The 19,313-nt window shown below is 34.0% G+C and overlaps 2 protein-coding genes across 3 annotated transcripts; both read right to left on the bottom strand.

Annotated features, from left to right (window-relative positions):
* Positions 1–667: 667 nt before the first annotated feature.
* LOC130645576 (pre-mRNA-splicing regulator WTAP-like) lies at positions 668–5,721 on the bottom strand. The gene is made up of 6 exons (XM_057451611.1): positions 5,576–5,721; positions 5,457–5,500; positions 5,205–5,320; positions 4,952–5,130; positions 2,042–2,196; positions 668–1,700 (listed from the first exon to the last, which is right to left on the bottom strand). The coding sequence occupies exons 1-6, from the start codon at positions 5,677–5,679 to the stop codon at positions 1,048–1,050; spliced, it is 1,251 nt and encodes a 416-aa protein (XP_057307594.1). The 5' UTR covers positions 5,680–5,721; the 3' UTR covers positions 668–1,047.
* Positions 5,722–6,881: 1,160 nt separating this feature from the next.
* LOC130645574 (zinc finger CCCH domain-containing protein 11A-like) lies at positions 6,882–18,040 on the bottom strand. Of its 2 annotated transcripts, XM_057451605.1 has the most exons (12): positions 17,926–18,040; positions 15,078–15,291; positions 14,476–14,919; positions 13,863–13,986; positions 13,712–13,738; positions 13,562–13,618; positions 13,225–13,257; positions 12,937–13,062; positions 8,585–9,790; positions 8,408–8,490; positions 7,601–8,298; positions 6,882–7,330 (listed from the first exon to the last, which is right to left on the bottom strand). In XM_057451605.1, exons 2-12 carry the CDS (start codon positions 15,129–15,131, stop codon positions 7,177–7,179), a joined length of 3,006 nt encoding a protein of 1,001 aa, XP_057307588.1. In that variant the 5' UTR covers positions 15,132–15,291; positions 17,926–18,040; the 3' UTR covers positions 6,882–7,176. The 2 variants fall into 2 exon arrangements, with proteins under 2 accessions (XP_057307588.1, XP_057307587.1); XM_057451604.1 differs by lacking the exon at positions 17,926–18,040 and having other exon boundaries at positions 15,078–17,335.
* Between the last annotated feature and the right edge of the window lie 1,273 nt (positions 18,041–19,313).

The raw sequence follows: 19,313 nt of genomic DNA, 5'->3' as shown, positions 1-19,313 counted from the left end.
AGAATGATTTACTCAACTTTAAATAATCCCGCTCTTGCAGAAAATATAGACAGATTCAACCGAAGTTCTAAAGGGCATGTCAGAAAACAGAGGACTCTACAGAAAGACCAAGAACTCCAAAGAAGGACCCTTAAAGTTTCAATTGGTTACCAGTTCTTAATTAGTGTTTGCTTCATTGATACAAGCGCTATCATGTAACTCAAAAAGAAGCCTTCAATAAGCGCGTGATCGTTCAACCCTGTCCTAAGAACATCGTGTATCTATTCATGTTCGTATCGCTGTCCCAATGCCAAAAAAGATACATGATGCCCTGAGGACGAAGTTGGTGCGCGTGACTATATTTCAACTTGGAGGGTTACCATTAGACGATAAGCGTTGCGTCGCAGTGTAAAAAATATGATTTTTCTTATTAAGAGGAATTCAAATTTTGCGGAATATTGAAAAAAAAACCGTTTTTTCGATCAACACATTTCTTGGTCAAAATGTTGTACTGAAAACTGTGGCTTGTGTTACTTTCGCATTTCTCAAAGTTTAAAAAGAAATGTTTCAGAATGAGAATTTTTTTCAGATGCTACATTTAAAACTTTAAGGAAATGCATTAAATTCGCGAAAAATTCTCTTTCAAAAGTTTCGCCAGTCATGGTTACAAAAGATTTGACAAGAATCGTATAGATAGGCTTCGTTTCTTTGCGACAATAATATGTACATACGTAATGGTAAATGATAAAAAATACGAACAGGAAGACGAAATCTAGAGAAGAAATTACATTTTCGAGGACATAGTTTCACCAAGTGAAAGATATAAACCGTTTTCATACAAAACATTAATAACATAAAACAACTTTAAAAGCTTGGAATCAAACACGGAGGATTGTGCACCTGAAGAAAACTTCAAACTCTGTTAACAGAAAGACTTTCTAAAGCAAATGCATGAGATCTCCGAAAAAGAAGAAGAGTGTAGTGCATTCAATGCAATTGGATGAAAAGCTTTTTAGGGTACGGCAAACTAAAGCGACGAATACATAACTGTTGAACACATGTAAGCCTCTAAATAGCTGCGTCATCGATCTCCCCATTCAGCGTTCCGTTTTCCCCGTTTTTCTCGTGTTTCGATACCTCCGCGGACATACCTGTTTCTGTCTTTACTGAGTCTTTTGGATTCGACAAGAGATCTGTTATAGAAAAAGAAGTCTTCGGTGCAGTCTTCGTAGGACTAACATACTGATTTACTTTCGAATCAACGTCTCTTTTGTTATCTTCGGTTCCGCGGATTACCAGGACTTGATTTCTCGTCTGGTTGGCGTCCTGAAGTTCTATAGTTCTTTCAACAGGTTCTTTATTTTGCAAGTCCGATATTTTTTCGTCAACATCCATTAGCTCCTCTTTAACCTTCACTGTCGACAAGTGTTGATGAGTTTCTGAATGGTTCTTGGCTTCATGAAAGTCATTACATTGTAAATCTCCTATCTGATGTTCGGAAGATGAATGGTTATACAGAGTTTCTTGTTTTAAAGTTTCTTCTCCGTTGGAGTTAGTAGTCTTTGATGAACGCTCGTTTAAACGTTCGAGAAGTCTTTGGTTTTCTTCTTCTAGCCTAGTTACATTTTGGTTAGTGTCTTTCAACTGTTGTTGTAACGTACATATTGTCGCCTGCATACCCTCGACTTCTTCGTCTAATTGTATAACGAATTCGTTCATTTCTGAAATAAAGCGAGTAAACAAACCAGATCAGTTTCCATGCACACAGGTAATCATCACTGAGTCAGGGTTGTACATCAGACAAATTTATCCAAAGGATATGCAAACCTAGCATGAGCTCATATATGGTCACAATTATTTCCAAATAAATTAAAGAACAAGCAAAATATCAGCCAAGTTATACGCAAAAAACACAGTCAAAACCTACACACACTAGACACTCTGGAGCAAAAAACCTCAACATAAATTTTCCCAATTCCCCAAGATTTACACTTGTACAAACTTCCAGTTTCCCGTAGATGGCTGCTGCATGCAGGTTTAACCATGTCAGTAAATCCCTTACCATCTTGACTACCTTTGAGTTCTTCGCTATACTTTTTCTGTAAAGCAAGTTCTGCTTCCAGCTGTGCTATTCTACCTTGTGATAACTGCTTACCCAGCTCTTGATTTTCTAGAATCAATTTTCGACACTTTGCCATCAGTTTTTTCCCGGTGACACTAAAAGGTAAAACATACACTCACATCATTTACCACTTATTTAGCGACGTAGGGGAAAAAATTAAAATAAGGGTTAAGCCGCTTAAACAACTTAGATGAAAAAACAAACAATTTTTTTTTTTCACATTGTTTTTTAGTATTATATATTGATACAATGGTAAGATTTTCACCATCAACATTCTTGGTACATCGTTCACACTTTTGCAACCAATGCATGCAGCTAGTGCTTTATATCAACATTGCTGTAAGGAAAGACATTTTCATGGGAAGAAATCTATACAGAACTTATTTTGCAAATTTAGGCCCTATTCACGTAATTAAGTACACGAAAATAGCACTTCACAAATCAAATCAAATTTTTTCTAAAGCTATGGAATTTCAAAAATAAATTAAGTTAAACTGACTTATAAGTAATCAACTAAACAAACAAGACAAAAAACAGTCTTTCAGTGTATACTTTCATCTTTGTCATTTCCCTTGAAGATATTAAAAATACTTTATAATTTTTTTTAAAAAAATAGCCACAGCAAATATTAGAGCTTCTAATATTGAAAATAAGTTCCACGTTTTCCACAAAAAACCTTTTAATTGCAAAAATTTGTCCCACAAATAAATTTAATTTTGGGCCTCTTATTTATAAACCTTCTTCCCACAAAAAGTTGCCTTACTTAAGAAGTAAAGTAACAATTTCAAACTTGCACCATTTCCAGTATTAGAATGTAGTAACTGCAGGACCATTGGGTCTTCCATGGGTATAAACATTTGAACAATCTTTCATCCCATCAATAAAACATCGTTAACATTCACTTGATGCTAGCACATGTAGTAAGGTTGATATTAAACAAAAATTATTAGGTATTCACGTAATCATGTAACTTTAATTGTGAATAGACTGTATTGTAAATCATATTATTCTCGTTTTAAATTCACATCGTAGATTTAGGTCACGTATTAAAACTTTCCTTTTTCTTGCTCAACCTTAAACACGGTTGATATACATCCGTATGTGCTTAAAACACATCTGTTTACCGGGACATTAAAATAAATTTTGTATGCTAAAAAAGGTGAATTCTGAACACAGCAACATTTTTTATACTTCATAATTATGATAAAAACATCTTTTACTTTTAAAAACATCTTTTACTTTTAAAAAGCAATCACTTTGAAATCGTGCAATATGGTTAGTTTGCTTGATTTTTTTGAAACGTCATCTGTTTTCTGTAGATCTTTACTTGGTACTCTTGGAACAAATGCTTTTTGAAATCATCTTCTGTTTTTGTGCAACATGTTTGAAAATGTGTTCTTTTGGATTGTATCTTTTATCCTCATGCAATGCCTTTGCAACTTCTATCTTCATGGACTACTTTTAATATAATCCTTCCAAAATCTAACGATTTAACCTTGGCGATCCACGTCAACATTTAATTGTCATTATATATAAATGCCAAACTGATTCTTGTATTTCCATCTTATTGTACTTCACGCAAATAAATGTGAATTTAAAACTGTATAGATAATATAGCTTCACTGTTACTTTTAAGATGTAATCTCTTTGAAACCAAATTTTCCTTTTCTGCTCAATAATCTTTTAAAACTTAAGGTTTAACATGAAACCACTACTAATATTTGTGAGATTAATCTTTTTTTGCATATGCATGTAACAACATTTCTAAATCAGCCTGAAGCTATCGATGCTGATTTCTTGAATATTGTTTTTACAAGTAAACTTTGTAACATGTAAGACCTTTCGTAGGCTTGATTATAATGTTGAAAATTTATTTGCTTCTTGGTAGCAGAACATATGAAGCCAAACCTTGTACATCGTAACCTATGACATATTGTGTACTCTTTTCGTCTGATGTCTTCAGAAGCATAACTTTTATATATTTTTGAATGAACCTTACTTTTCTTGCTATGAAGCCAGAACTTATGTGTTGAAACACAACTCAAACCATCACCATCAAAACTCCAAATCATGTTTCCCTTTCTTTTTGACACAAATTTGTGTAAAAATAAACATTTGTGTAAAATCAGCATTTCAGAACATTTCTAAGTACTTTGACTGGAACGACTTCTGCAGGAAAAACGACTTCTGCAGGAAAAATTTCTCTGCATAAAGTATGTTTAAAAACACATAAAAACATCTAAACAACAGGGATGCCACTGGAGTAACACAATTTTTATGGCTTTATAACAAAGTACCAAGATAAATTTGAAAAATAATTGGTACATTGATCAAGAAGAAAATGAATTATAAGGTTCTTATTTTTTTATTGGGATTGAGTGGCAACCCTGTCTTAATTTCTAGAATAAAAAATATAAAGATATACCCTTTAGGCTAATTTCCTTTAAAAAACAAACAAAAACAGCACAAATATCTTGCAGTAGAAGAAAAAAAAAAGGAAAAATCTTTTCATCAGATAAGGTTCCAAGGCACAGGGGTAATTGCAATTTACCTGCAATCGAATACTATGACCAATCAAGACTTCACTATAGACGAGCAAAGCAGACATTGTTTCATAGGAGGCTCTCATTAACGATGAGTTAAGAGATATGCCTCAACAAAACATTAAGTTTATTGTTTATAACTACAACAGTCCACAGTTCTCGTTGTCTAGAAAAAATTCTAGTCTATTATTTATTGTCTAAGTGAGTCTTTGATATATTTTGTTGATCAATCAGCGACTGTTCTTGCCAACAAGCAATAATACAGTCTTTTCATTGGAATGTCACTTCAAACCATTGCTTAATTTACCTGTCAGGTGTGAACTTCCAAGCATTTAAATCGCTTTGTGCTTGGTCAAGTCTGTCCTTAGTTTCAGTCAATTCTGTTATCATCTTTTCGAATAGTAAGTTTACCGCAGGATCTAATAACATTGTTTGTAATTGCGTTGTTGATGGAGTTTGCGCTTGTTTTAACTCTTGTATTTGCGTCTAAAATAAGATGAAGTAACAATTATTTTATTGCTGACTATAAAAATGATTCATTTTCAACTTAGATTACTCACCACCAGCTCTTGCATTTCCTGCTCCTTCGTTGCTAATCTCATTACAAGAACATTTTCTCTTCGTGTTGCTTCTTGCTGTTGCAATTTTAATTTTTCATCTAAACTTTTAGAGTCTCCTAAAATATATCTCATAATACAAATTATGTGTTTAAAAGAAATAATAGAAATAATAATAGAAATAATAGAGCATAATTCACACTATCAAAAGAGCCAATTTTGCAATCAATTTGTATTAAATAGCAAATTGTCTACCTTGATCTTCCACATGATTTAAATAACTCTCAAGATCTTTGAATCTAAAATGTAAAGTGTTATTTAATTCATTAAGCAGCAGACACACCCAATGTTAATAATATGGCATTAAAACATACTTTGTTAGAACATCTTCTTTAGTTAGAGTTTCCTTTTCGTCATCAGATATTGCTACTCTTACTGGAATTGCAGTCAATGGCACTGGTGAAGATGGCTTTTCCATGAGTTTAACTCAATACCACAATTTTTAAATCAATTTTTTATTCTAAAAAAATAAGGTCCCTTTTCACATAAAGCTGTAATGTGAAGCTAGCTAAGGATTTCCTAGAAGAGCAATTTTTCCAAGACTTTTCCATCCCAAACATGAAATATATATACAGAACCGAATAAAAAATTGCCCCATGGAAGACAGCATGTATTCCTTGTAAGATCGTCAAACTATTATTCAGTAATACATGCACACAAAAGAAGTTTTTCCAAAAAATCATTAGCAATCTGGCCACTTCTTTTTGTGGCACCAATGAAATATTTGTCATTCTTGCATATGTGGCCAGTTGCCTGGCCTGCTAGCTCTCTAGACTATGTAGCGAATAGATACTAAAAACAGTAACATTCGAGATGAACACATTTAACGAAAAATAAAAATACAGTAAATTTCCCTATTATATAACCTGCATCTTTGTAAAATTAACATTTCGCACGAGAATCACTGCAAAACATAGTCTGCGTTGGAAGTACCGCCAATCCACCATTATGGCCTTCTGCGAATCGAAGAACACTGAAAGGCGTGCATGACGGGTAGTAACCATCATCTTCGTTCCCAGCTCGTTTAGTTATTTTTTTATGAAATATGGCACTAACCAAAATCATCCAGGGAAGTCTCATAACATTTTGTGCATACCATGTGCTCAGAGTATATAATTCTTGATTTATGTTATATTATGAGTTCCATCCGCACTTACTTAAGAATTTACCGTGTTTCTTCTCGAGAGCTTGACAGGGAAAAAAGCTATTTTTTCCTATTTTCAAACATATTCAGTTAACAAGAAATACCGGTATCGATTGATGAAAATATAATATAATGGTGCGTATCAAGTGTATTTGAGGTTTTTTACCCGTGCAACAATAGTGGGCCAGGCTTGCTTATTACCCCTCCTCCCTTCGAAACCGTGTCTCAACCCTGGTACAAACACTACACCCATCCATCCTGTTTCATAACTGGTCTCCAAAAAAGTTTAAATTCCAATATAATCTGTGGCATTATCTGTCATTTGTTGGTAATTCTCCACAAAACTAGAAAATACACGTGCAAAGATGTTGACCCAAAGTAATGGAACTCTTATGGATATTTGTTGACATCTCCAAACAAAAAGCAAACGAGAGGGTTCTCAAGAACCTTGTCAGATTTTTTACATTAAAACGAAATTTAAAGTTTGCTTTTTCGTATTTTAGTCACAAATGTACAAAATTAATAACCGAACTATAATATTGCGGTTGTGAAACAAGCTATGAGATAGAGTAGTCACATTCACGCTTTTTTACTCGGGATATAAAAAAAATCAAGTTTATAAATAACGACGACTTGCTGAAAACAAGAAGCACACTTGAGGCTCATAATAATATTGTACACATAGAAATAAAAAGTAACTATATTGTTTTACCATACAAGAAGTAAAAGAATTAAATTTGAATAATTACAAAAGTTCTAATATAGAATAAATCAACTGTCGATCATTTGTTCTAACTCCATCATGAGGTCGTCCTCGTCGATATCTCCATAATCTTCGTCGTCATCGGAACAAAGATCGTTAATTTCTTTCTCGAATTCGTCGTCGGAAAGAAGGTCTTTTTCCCGTTTACGCTTCTCCTCATCCCTACATACGAAAGAAACTTTTGCAACATTCAAAAACTTCGAAAAACTGTTAAACCGCTATTCAGAATATTCCCCGAGGAAATTCTAATTGGCCGGCGGAAATACTGTGCCAATGAAAGTGGAAATTCCACCGTTGATTAAAAAAAATATTCAGATAATCAAAATGCTTAAAATCATTCGGCTTGGAATATTCGTACATGTTGTAAAAGTTAAAAATTTCTGAATCACATTTAACATTAAAAAGTATGGTGTAAAATTCTGTGTCACTTACAAGGCTTCTTTAATATCTTCTATAGATGAAGGAGAAGGTGTGGATTGCGCAGTTTCTAGATTGTAATTTTCATTTGTATTCTCTGTTTCAGTTAGCACAGGTTGACTCTTAGAAGCCGTTTGATGAGAAACAGCAGACGTTGAAACCACATTAGTCGTGGTAGTTTCATCTTGAGGTTTTGCTTGAGGTGACATACTTAGTCTCGGCACAACGCTTACTGGAGACGACAACTTAGTAAAAACCTCGCTGCTGTCTACTGGTGTGGAAGGTTCTGAACCTCTCAAAAGCTGGTCCTCGTTAAAAGATATAGAACGTCGTTTTTTCTCTGGAACTTCGTGTAACGGAGAAACATCAGAATGAGCACTCGGGGCTGAAACTTGTTTCTCAGTTGCAATTTTATGCGGGGAGCAAGTAAGGGAGTCACCTTCGACGCTTTTTTCGACTAATGGTAACTCCCTCGTTGTATCTTTTGAAGTTTTGAGATTTAGAGTTTTCGTTGCAGGGAGACGTTTCAGTTCTTGTTTGCGTTTGATAAATGTCTTTTTCTCGGGAACTGACTCAGGTTGCTTGCCCTTCTCTTCGTTTTGTTGTTTTTCACGCAACCGTTTGGCGCGTATTATATCTTGGAAAGATAAAACTTGTGACGTAGTTGGAGCGGTTGTTTTGTTATCGAGAGATTCAACCGAGGGCTTTCGAAGCTGCAGGAAAAAAAACAATTGAATAAACATTAGATTTCACGAGTTCTTATTCTTTATAAAAGCTGAAGATTTTTACTGGTAAAAAAAAGACAAAATGGTATGCACTCACTCGTATTATTTTCCTTCGTCCGCCCGGTGCCGCCGGCTCTGCCACAGTTGGTTCAGAAGTTATCGATTTCTCGTCAGTGCCATCTACATAAAATTATTTAAAAAAATTATAAAAATTTTACAATTTGACTAAAAACAGGAATTTAGAGGACTTTAATAACTTTTTGCTTAAACAAACCTGATTTAGATGGAGGCTGGTACAACTTTACTGATTTTCGTTTTGCTACTTTCTCCTCCTCAGTACTTGCTCGTCTCAGTTTTACGCGCTTGGTTGTAAGACTAAGTTTTTTGCTTTCCACCTTATCGTTCTTTACATTCGTCTTCACATTTGCAGCCTGAAATGCAGGTTTAGTATTCTCACTGTCGTCTGAAACTACCACTACCTCGTTTTTATTTCCAAACTTTCTCCTCCTCTTTTCAGCCATGATTTCCTCAAACGTTTTGATCTTAACATCTTTGCTTTTGGGTGGTGAAGAGATCACAATTGGTTGAGAAGGAACTTTATCTTTGCTAGGCTTTTCGTCATTTGTCTCCACCAAGCCTTTTAATTTTATTACTTTACGCTTGGACGCAGTCGATATTTCATCAAGATTTTTTCTTTCCGGTGACTTCTTTCTATTCCTGCTCTGGTCAAGAGAAGGAGGCGCTTTCTGGTTACTCCTGCTTCGGCTAGGAGGTGACGGAGCTCTTTGACTACTCTTGGAAACGTTCACAATACTTGAAACTGTTTTTTTCGATTTAGAAGGCATTTTCTTTGTATCCTTTTCAGCTTGATTTAATTCTAATGCTAAATCGTCGTCATCATCAACCGAAAAATTAATATCTACGGTTTCATCGGGAAAAACGAGGACAGCATTAGCATCCTCTACTTTCTCTTCGACGACTTTTTCATCAATTCTGTTTTTTAAAGTTTCTTTTGTTTTTTCATCCGTGTTTTTCTTCTTTGTAGAGCTTTTTCTAGGAATTTTTTCAAGATCATTTTCGTTTGACAACGAAGGAAGGTTTTCTCTGATAGGAGATGCATCAAGTCCAAGCTCCAAAGCATCTTCTTTACTGAAAACTTCATTTTCAGGAATTACTTTGTCGGTTTTATCAATTTTTTTCTTTTTTGAACCTTCTTTTTGTCTACTATTGGAACTCTCGTCATCACTTTTACTCTGTTTTCTAGTCCTTTTTGTTTTACTGGATACTTTTTCATGTAATATATCTTCGAATTCTTCGTTAAATTTCTCCTTTCTTTTAATCATCAGTTCTCTTAAAGCTTTCTCGCGTAAGATTTCATCATAACTCTTCACAGTGACGTCGGAATCGCTAGAAGGGTAGCGGTCAGACTTCTTAGACCTCTTGTCAATAAGCACATCCTTGTAATCTCCATAGAGGATTTCTAAAAGAACATATCATCATATATCAATGTTTAGTTTCCGTTGAGGACACCATACATTTAACCTGACGATGAAAGAGTTTTTACTTACGAAAAGGTGCGTGTGTTTTTATTGTACACTTTTGTATGTTCTTGTATAGAATAGTATAATAATTTTACTTTAGCGAAGAAAACAATTTTAAATATTACACTGTTTTGCAAAAATAATCAACGGGCTGACTTAAATTTTAATCGTTCATAAGCCGTGCATAAAATACCAAATTTTTACTGGAGTTGTTACTTGATATTACAGAAGTGGTGGATTTAAACTGGTGGTTTTGTAGTACAACATTCTTTTCCAGTGTGGAAAAGTTAAAAATCCAGCCAATTCATACCATAAAAAAGCAAGAATAGATCTCTCTGCTAAACTCTTACACGACTTCCCTCTTTCTATTCGAGCAAAGAACGTGTCGAACACCAAATCAATCGTTTGATATTTTAACTTTATTAAATTGAATCATTCGGCTAGTGCGAAACAAAAAAAAAGTAAGTTTAAAGGTACTGTCCGATTAAAAAACAATATCTTTTCTTTTGTTTTATTAAGTATCAAAAATAACGAAGATTGCACTCTTAAACAACAAAGATTTATCCAATACTTAGCACCATCGTTTGTTTGTTTTGATCTTGCTGCACTAGCCTACCATCTTCACGAACTTTCGAACGCGGCAAAAGGACTGGGTCAATTCATTATTCAGCACATTTTTGCTTGTGACGTAGTTACCTGGCTTCTTATTAGGCGAACACCCTCGACTTGCGCATCGAACGACTAAATGTTTATTTATATTTTTTTTCCTTTGTTTAAAAAAGTTCTTCATGATGATAGCAATGAATGAAAATTATTCGCAGGTTCTAGGATTTCAATTCGAGCCGGAAAGAACAGCGAATGATGAGCTAGTTCCGACTTTTCAAGACGTAGACGAACATAACATTGGAAACCTTGTTGCTCCTACTCCTAAATGTGAGAGGATGCCCTCTGAAGTGTAGAATGTTTTTGCTGTCACGAGACAGACTCTCAGTCTTTTTCAGGAATATTTGAGTAGGTGTGCGATGATTCGCACGTGTAAATCAAGTAACGCGTGCGATGTAAAACGCACGTGCAAAGAATGTTACGCCTGCGATACGGGCTCCGAGGTTATTTTTGTTGCGCATTCATTTTGCGGTAGAAAAGTGGGGGACGTTTTAAATCGTGAACCCCAAACACGATGATCGAGCGTCTACTGGTATAGCGACTCTCTCAATCTTAACTTCCTTTTCTACATGTCCGAAATAGTATGCATGACTATACTGTCATTTTTATATTTATTGTTTATTTTTCACAAGCAAATAGGCAAAAATATGCTTTGTTTTCAAATTAAAAAAAATCTTCATTCACGTGGCTTAAATAAAACTTCAAAATTCATTCAAAAAGTTCAGCTACACTTTAACAAAATTTTTACAGAAAAAAATTTATACCGCCCGTGGGTTTCGGTTTTACAGGCATAAAAATCCATTAAATTCGGACCTGCTATGGTTTCCAATTATTTTGTCAAAGGAAGAAATTATCTACAATTAAATCTATGATAAAATGTCTATTCCGCCTGTAAGTGCAGTTTTGCAGACTTGCTTCATCCGTGCTCCGTCGCCGTTCACCTCCGCATTAGTTAAGAACCGCATGGCTGGATTTCTTGTGTAAGACCTGGTTACCAACGACGAAGGGGCCAGGCAAAAGAGATTTATGTCTACGTAGTTCTTTTAACTAAGTCAGGAGTCGGTGAATTAGCTAGGATGGTCAGGTTGGCTATGAATAGGCTTGCTCGTGGATTAAAAGGACCAGGACTATTCAATAATTTCTGAGATCTAAAAGTGTCCGACCAATACGGAAATCTATCGGACGTTTTGTCTGACGACTGTCCAAAAATTATTTCGAGGGCTGCCATCGCACGCTACATCGCACGCTACAAAATGGATTTTATAGGTTGATTTTGAAAACTCAATATTTATTTTTCAGGCGTGCGATTAATCACACGCCTGAAACGATTTAGGCGTGTGCCAGGGCGTGCGCGTGCGATCGCACGCCTCTCCTGAAAAAGACTGGACTCTATTAAATATTTTCAATTACATGGTATAAAAGTTTCTACTCCTTCATGAGTAATTCTTAGATGCGAGTGTGATTGAGTAATATTGTAATATTTTTCAGATAAAAAATGTATTACGGAACACGAAGAATTCCGAGCGGTGGTTTTATTGAAGAGTACGCTGTGAACATCTTTGGTGCACTCCATGACAGAGAGTTTCGAACGACCACCTAGTTACCAGCCCCCACTCACCTCCTTAACATCCTTTTCTTTCCTCCGTTCAGATATTTCTCTGACTTTTGGTTTTTCCTTATACGGAAGATTTTTTTTTGGATCCTTGAGCAGCGAAAAAAAAATTTTATCCTGTTTTTTTCGACTGTTGTTAGTGGAATTCACAACAGCGCACCACGACATTATTCTGCCTCTCAACCTTACTGAATGTGCGATCTGAGTCTAATCTCTCTGTGGCGGGACATCTAGTGAAGAGGAAACTAATTTTTAATTATTGATTGGTTGTCTTTAGAGTAGCTGAAACAACTATGCAACCCTAAGGCTAAAGTCATATTGAACTTCAAGTTTTATTAGCGAAAGCTTCTTACTTAGGTTCGTACAGAATTAGCACAGTGTGTGTTTACCTTAAGGTCTAGACACATCTCTCGCCTTCGATTTTTTAATTCCATATGAATAATTCATAAAAAGCGGTCTTTCACAATTCAGGGGGTAAAATTACCATAATTTTTAAACATATAATAAAATATCAGCCCTGGCCCACGTTTTATCTATTTTGGTCAGTTCGGCACGCTCCAGGTAAATACGTCACACGCGACATATTATTTCAGCCTCGCTTTAGTGCCTATCATCCGCCATCCATATAAACAATCGAAGCGAGAGACCGCATGCTTTTTTGTAAACATGAATGAGATATTGTTCAGTTGGTGTTAGGAAAGAAAACAAATAATTATTTAATTATTTTATAGAAATTAGTTCCAAATAAGAATTTTTTGTCAAAATTTTAGTTGATTTTTAATCGGACAGTACCTTTAAAAGCTCAAATACCTTCATCCCCTTTGCTGAATCCATCTTTCGATTTTTTACGGCTTTTTGATTTGCTTCGCTTTTCCTTTTTATTTCTCTGCCTGTCTTTGTGCTTATGTTTTCTCGTGTAGCCATCATCATCGTCAGCTAACAACAAAATAATAAACATTATTTATGGAAATAGGAAGATGATGAATGAGAATGACAAAGTGGAAATTTCAAAATATTCTGTAATTAAAAAAAAGTTTTATAAGTTTCTTTTCTTGCCTATGTATATATAACATTTTAAATTCTTTTTTTTTTACTTACAATGATATTGATTTTTTTGACCATCGTTTCCATCTAAAAATATTAAACAAACACCTATAACAACCCTCTGGAGGCAGAGGTATATATAGTGGCACACTCATATGCTGAGGACACCTGATATGATAAAAGGAGATTTTAGATTCAAAATCAGCCTTGCATTCTGGAAAAGCATAGATTTTTGTTGACATGCAATATGAAAATGGTAATATTTATGCCCACTTGACTAACAATGAACAGCAACTTTCTAGGTAAAACGCTACTCCCTCACCAGGGTTAATGCATGATTGCAATATGACTTACACAACAACAGGGGCAGTTTATAACTTTGCATACTTACTAATATTTTTCTTAGCCAACATTTTCTTAAACAGTCTTACTTGCTCTGAGAAATGCTCTAAATACATCAAACAAAAATTTCAAGTAAATTATTATTTAGAGTAAGAGTTGTGATTAAAAAAAAACAAAAAAAGGTAAATTGTCTACATACCATTTTTTGGAAAACTCGGTGGTGGACCTGCATAAAAAATATAATACTAATATTGTGATTTGTATGGAATCTGGAAATAGTTACTAGTATACCCAAACCAAACAGGTTGAACCTATGACTTTGAACATGATTTTGAACACTTCATACATACCAAGTATTGACGCATGGTGGGTCTGATGAGCAACAGTTAATTGAGCTGGCATGACAACCTGAGGATTGGAAACACCCAAAACATGTCTTATTTGAGCTCTTGGTCCTACAACCATATGTGGAACCTAAAATGATAATAATGGAAGATAAACACAAAATCTCTTATTGTATTTTTTACTATCAAAAGAAATAAAGTATATCTGCAATATTACACTAGCATCTTATTAAAGATAGCAACATTAAGCACATTTTTTAGTGAAAATAAGGTTTACAATGATGATCTGGTTGGCCTCAAAAAGATTTTCGTTAGCCGACTGTGAATAAAAAAAAAATCAAAACTCGGATTTTGATATAATTTTTTATTCGCTTGATGGAAAAAGTTTTAAGTACTTTTTGTACAAAATGCAATACATATCAACTCCATGAAAAGATCTGACAATAAAAAAATTCATCCATCAGCTTTAGATATTATAATATAATACTGTCAATCCATACTTTTTAGATTACACAAAGTATTTTATTTTGTCCATTAATACTGCATTTGCAATCATTAATCAGGGTAGAAAATGCTGAAATCTAAGAATAAAGCTTAAAAAAAAACCTTTTAACCTTACCCGAATATGCTGGGGTGCACCAAGAATAACAGGACGGAATTGCTGTTGCTGTATAATATTATTGGACGTTAGTGATGTATGACTAATATTATTTAGTGGCTGTGGAAGAGCAGATGAAGCAGACACAACAATTTCATTGTGTGCTGCATTTACATTGGCTAAAACTGTTTTTTCACTTGAAGGGACGATAACAGGATCTAACGATGGAGCAATAGCTGCAGTTAGTTTTCCATGATTGGTTTTGTTTATGTGGGCAAAAGAACAATGTGTATTTAAACAACCATTAGGTGTCATGTCCCAATGGCATTGGACATTGCTGTGATTGTCGAACACCATATGACGTAACGAACAAGTTTTGTTAACACAGTTTCCTTTTAACCAATCAGGACATGCCATTTCTGTATTTTTTGCAGCTGGCTGATGACGATATACACACTGGTTTCCCTATAAAAACCAAAACAATAAACTAAATGAAACTTGCAAGCTTAATATTTTCTCTTCTTTGATTTGCAGATTAATGTGGTCCCTGTTTTGGGTACTTAAAAATTTAATATTTAAAATGTTTTGTGTAACTTGTAAAAAAAATAGTATTCATTATTTACCTTGGAACATCCAGCATTGAAGAAGAAGTAGCAGTCATCACCAAGTAAAGCCATTGTTAATGAAACAAGCTATTATCTCTATTACTCAATAAGATGCAATTTTATTTTATCACAGGCAGAGAGAAATAAAGGAAAAGATTTTGTTAAATGATTGTGTGTTTCTGTGTCTGTAATTTCCTCAGTCTTCAACTTTCAATCAATTCTCTCTGGCTATCTAATTTGGAAAGAATTAGACAATGATTAGTCTATAAAAACTTTCTTGTAAGAAGTTGAGTATCATGTTCTTGCTATGCATCTTTCTGCCCCACAACATCCAGGGGAGTTGGGATAAATGAAGCTGTCATACGACATCAGGTGGTCGAGTATAAGTGAAGTAGCAGAGCAATAAAGTAGAGCCAACCAAAACCAATGCTGAGTGGCAACCAGTCATGATCACACATAACATTTAACATATTTAAAAAACACACACACACGCAAACACAGACAAAAAACAAAAAAAAAAACAATAAAAATTCAATAAACATAAATTGTACAAATAAATGTTATCACTCCCAATACTGAGAGATACACGAACAAGAAAAACATTAAACAAAAAAACAATCTCTAATAAAAGAATATATATAAGAATTAAACTTATATATTTTAAAGAAAACTGTGACAAATAGGAAGTGTATATACCATAATATATTTTTAAAAAAAATATGACAACATATATACACCACCCAGATAATCACGTTGCTTCTAATATAATTACAATGGGATCTGACAGAAAGTCAACATAGTTTCTGAATTTTTTTATATAATTAAAAAAAAAATTCCTCGTGCTCAAGATCTAACATGTTTGCTAAAAAAGCATTCTACATTCTAAAACACGTTTTTATTCTGTAGCTCTGAGAAGTCTCAGAAGAGATAGAAATAAGATTAGCAATGCACACAGAAACTGTACGGCTACCAAATACATATATAAATAAATATATGTGAAAAAATACATTTTACAGCATTTCTCAATAAAAATGAGATTAAAAAAATTTTTTTAAGTATTTTCCTTTTGCCACTATTTTTTTAGCAAAATGTTGCAGTTTTTAGTACGTTAAGTATTATCAAGATTGTAAGCAAGTGGACTTTGTGCTAAATTATCTAACAGTTTTAATTTGAATGTATTACACATTTATCTTATTTGTTTTGTGACCTGGAGTTCCACACTCATATCTACAACAGGAGGTAAAGCTGAAGGTCAAGGTTGAAATCTCAGTAACTTATTTATATAAACCAAATTTACAAGTAGCTAGATTTCACCAATTTAAAAGAATAATGATGAGTTTTTGAATTTAAAACATATCAAAGAAAAAAATGTTAAGTTCCTCAAATAAAGTTGGCTGTAAAAAGCTGTGATTTTGGAATTGTAACCCAAAAACACAATCTATACTATATGCCAAACATAACAGGTTTAAACTGCATATACCATTTTGAAAAAGGTCTGTGGAAATGGTAAAATGTTACATATGAACACAACAAAAAATGAAAGAAAATGACATTACATACATCATTAAAAATATTTTTATAACAACTTTTAGCTTATTAATATTGGTTAGTTTACGTAGGGGTGCCTTCCATACTCCTTTTGCCACATTTTTTCTTTGCCACACTTGCAGAAGGACCGCCATGTTTTCTGTTTACATATTTAATGTATTCATTATTATAAAAACGGCAGCAAAATGGAGCACAAAAATGAAAAATGTACTCTTTTCCTTATAACACATCTTGCCAGTCATAATATCAACACAATAACATGCCTCTTCAAACGTTTAAACAACATTGTGCATGGAAAAATTAGTATGGAAGGCAACCCTGTCTTTAAGGCTCCACAGTTTGATGTGGCTGGTTAAACATTTTAGGAATAAAAAATGATTAATTGAAGATCACATTCAGCCATAAAGCCATTTTTTGGTGGGAAGGGTTTATTTTATAATTTAGCGGTAATTAAATTTTAAGACTCAGCAAGTGACAAAGTGGTCAATAATGACACAATCATCACAAAGCCTGGTGTTGCAGTAGGCTTTCTCTAATGTATATATATAACGAGGGTGCCGATAAGCCGCATACTCCGTAAAAAGTGCGGGCATTTTCGGGCGAGTTCGACGTTTTAAAAAAAAATCAAGTATTTGCCCGAAAACCCCCGAATAGACCCGAACAAGCCCGAAGAAGAAAAGCAAAACAGACACTAATGATTCAAAAAACTATAAAAATTAAAATAAACTTACTATGTGGTAGCGAAGTTCCTAAAAGAACTGTTTTTGATAGTTTAAAATAAGATTTACTTGATGAATAACTTATTAAAAAAAACTTTATAACTCCTTTATCTTCAGGCACCTTCTTCCAACTATCGTCCGCATGGTATATTTACAAGGAATTGCATTTCGGGAATGTTCTGAGCGAGTTCGGGGAAAGTGCGGTCGGTTTCCGGGAGACAACCGCCAATTTAATTCGAAAAGTTGCCCGAACTCGCCCTTATATATGCGGCCGTTTGCAGCTTATCGGCACCCTCTTTATATATATGGCTACCTAATTATACATAGCTAACAGAGAAAGACATAAATTGATTTTAGTCATGAGTAGTTGTCATTAGACTCTAGAATAGTTGAAGTTGTTTAGTCCAGCAGTGTGTACTGAATCATATTTTTAAAAAACTCTGAAAATGTACAGTACCTAGCTAAATATTTATATATAATATAAAAAAAACTTTATTCGGATGTTAAAGTGTCTTAAAATTACAAAAACACATAACTAAGTATTTCTTAGATACAAAAGCCATGTTAAGGTCCATATAAAAGATTACAAACTAATTTACATTTACTTAGCCGTTTGCCACTGGTGGTGTGTGTCATCCATTTTTTTCTTCGTTGCAATGTTTAAGGGGAATGACATAAGATGATAGTGAATGCAAAAATTTGACCAATACCGGCGTGAGTTGTGCGACTTTAAGCCTGTTCATAAAATAGGTCCGCTGATTTCTGATTTTACGGTTACCGATTTTTTATTAGTTAGCCTATTTTGTTTTGTTTTGAATTTCTTGGATTGTGTAATGTAAATAGTTCAGTTTCTTAGTCCAAACACCGTTCCATCTACTTTTGACAGGTAGCAAACTTGTTAAAGCAAGTTTTTATAGGAAAGACAAGAATAATTCTGATTATTTAATTCAAAGACCAGCAACATAATCCTGGAAAACTTTAAAGAATTCAGAAATCCACTTCTATGAAATAATTTTACCTCATTATTAGATTTATCTTAGATAGCTTAAGTTATCCAAAGATAGCTATATTGATGTGATAAAAGGACGCTAAAGTTTTGAACATATATCACAATATTCTTTAGATACCTTCACCTATCACAAGATAGGCAATTAAAGCATGCACAGAACATGCTATCCTGATCAAAGTAATGTATAGGATCAAATGTTTTTGACAAACGCCTCTAAGGAGATATAGGGTTTAATAATCTGGCTCAAAACTCAAAAAAATTTTTTTGAAAATGTGTTGCCTTCATCGCATAGATCTTAAAACGCTGATCAAGAAAATGTATAGGTTCAAGTACTTTTGACAAACAGTTCATTCTGAAACGGATTTGGGGACCCAGGTTTGGGAAACTTGCCCAATTTGTTCCCAGGTAGTCCCTAGTTAACCATGCAGGAGATGACGTCAGTTATTTCCACCCGTTTCCAAGTTATTTAGCCTTAAATTTAAAAGTGCAATGCAATGGCTTCACTAATCTTAATATACTTTCCTTTGACGTCAATACTGCTCTAACGTCAAAGTTTGCTAATTTACAGAACAAATTCATAGGCAATGTTTTATAGACTTCATCAAAGAAATTTTATCCACTTTGCAAAAGTCACAGACAAGCTCCGTATTATTATATAGATGCAGCAGGTATATATATCAAATAAGCTATTTATCACAAAACATGGCCAACAACTTTTAAACGTGCCCAAGATGAGAACTTGTGGACTTATGCAGAGCTGCCAAAATACTGTTTACAGCTGTGCCCAAATGAGTATATAATATTTTTCTAATAATTTACAGTGAACAGTCTCAGTCTAAGGAATAGACCTTGCAACCCAATGACCAAATTGTTACCATGTATTAGCTTTTTTGACTGTAGAAGTTACATCTTGGAAGTTATTATTTTTCAAATGATTGCAAAAAATGTGTAATTTTGCTTAAAAACAAAAAAAATAAA

This window comes from Hydractinia symbiolongicarpus, chromosome 5, assembly GCF_029227915.1.
Source record: "Hydractinia symbiolongicarpus strain clone_291-10 chromosome 5, HSymV2.1, whole genome shotgun sequence".
Classification (NCBI taxonomy): Eukaryota; Metazoa; Cnidaria; class Hydrozoa; order Anthoathecata; family Hydractiniidae; genus Hydractinia; species Hydractinia symbiolongicarpus.
The sequence above is the reverse complement of the archived record's forward strand: the minus strand, read 5'-3'. Positions and strand labels throughout refer to the sequence as shown.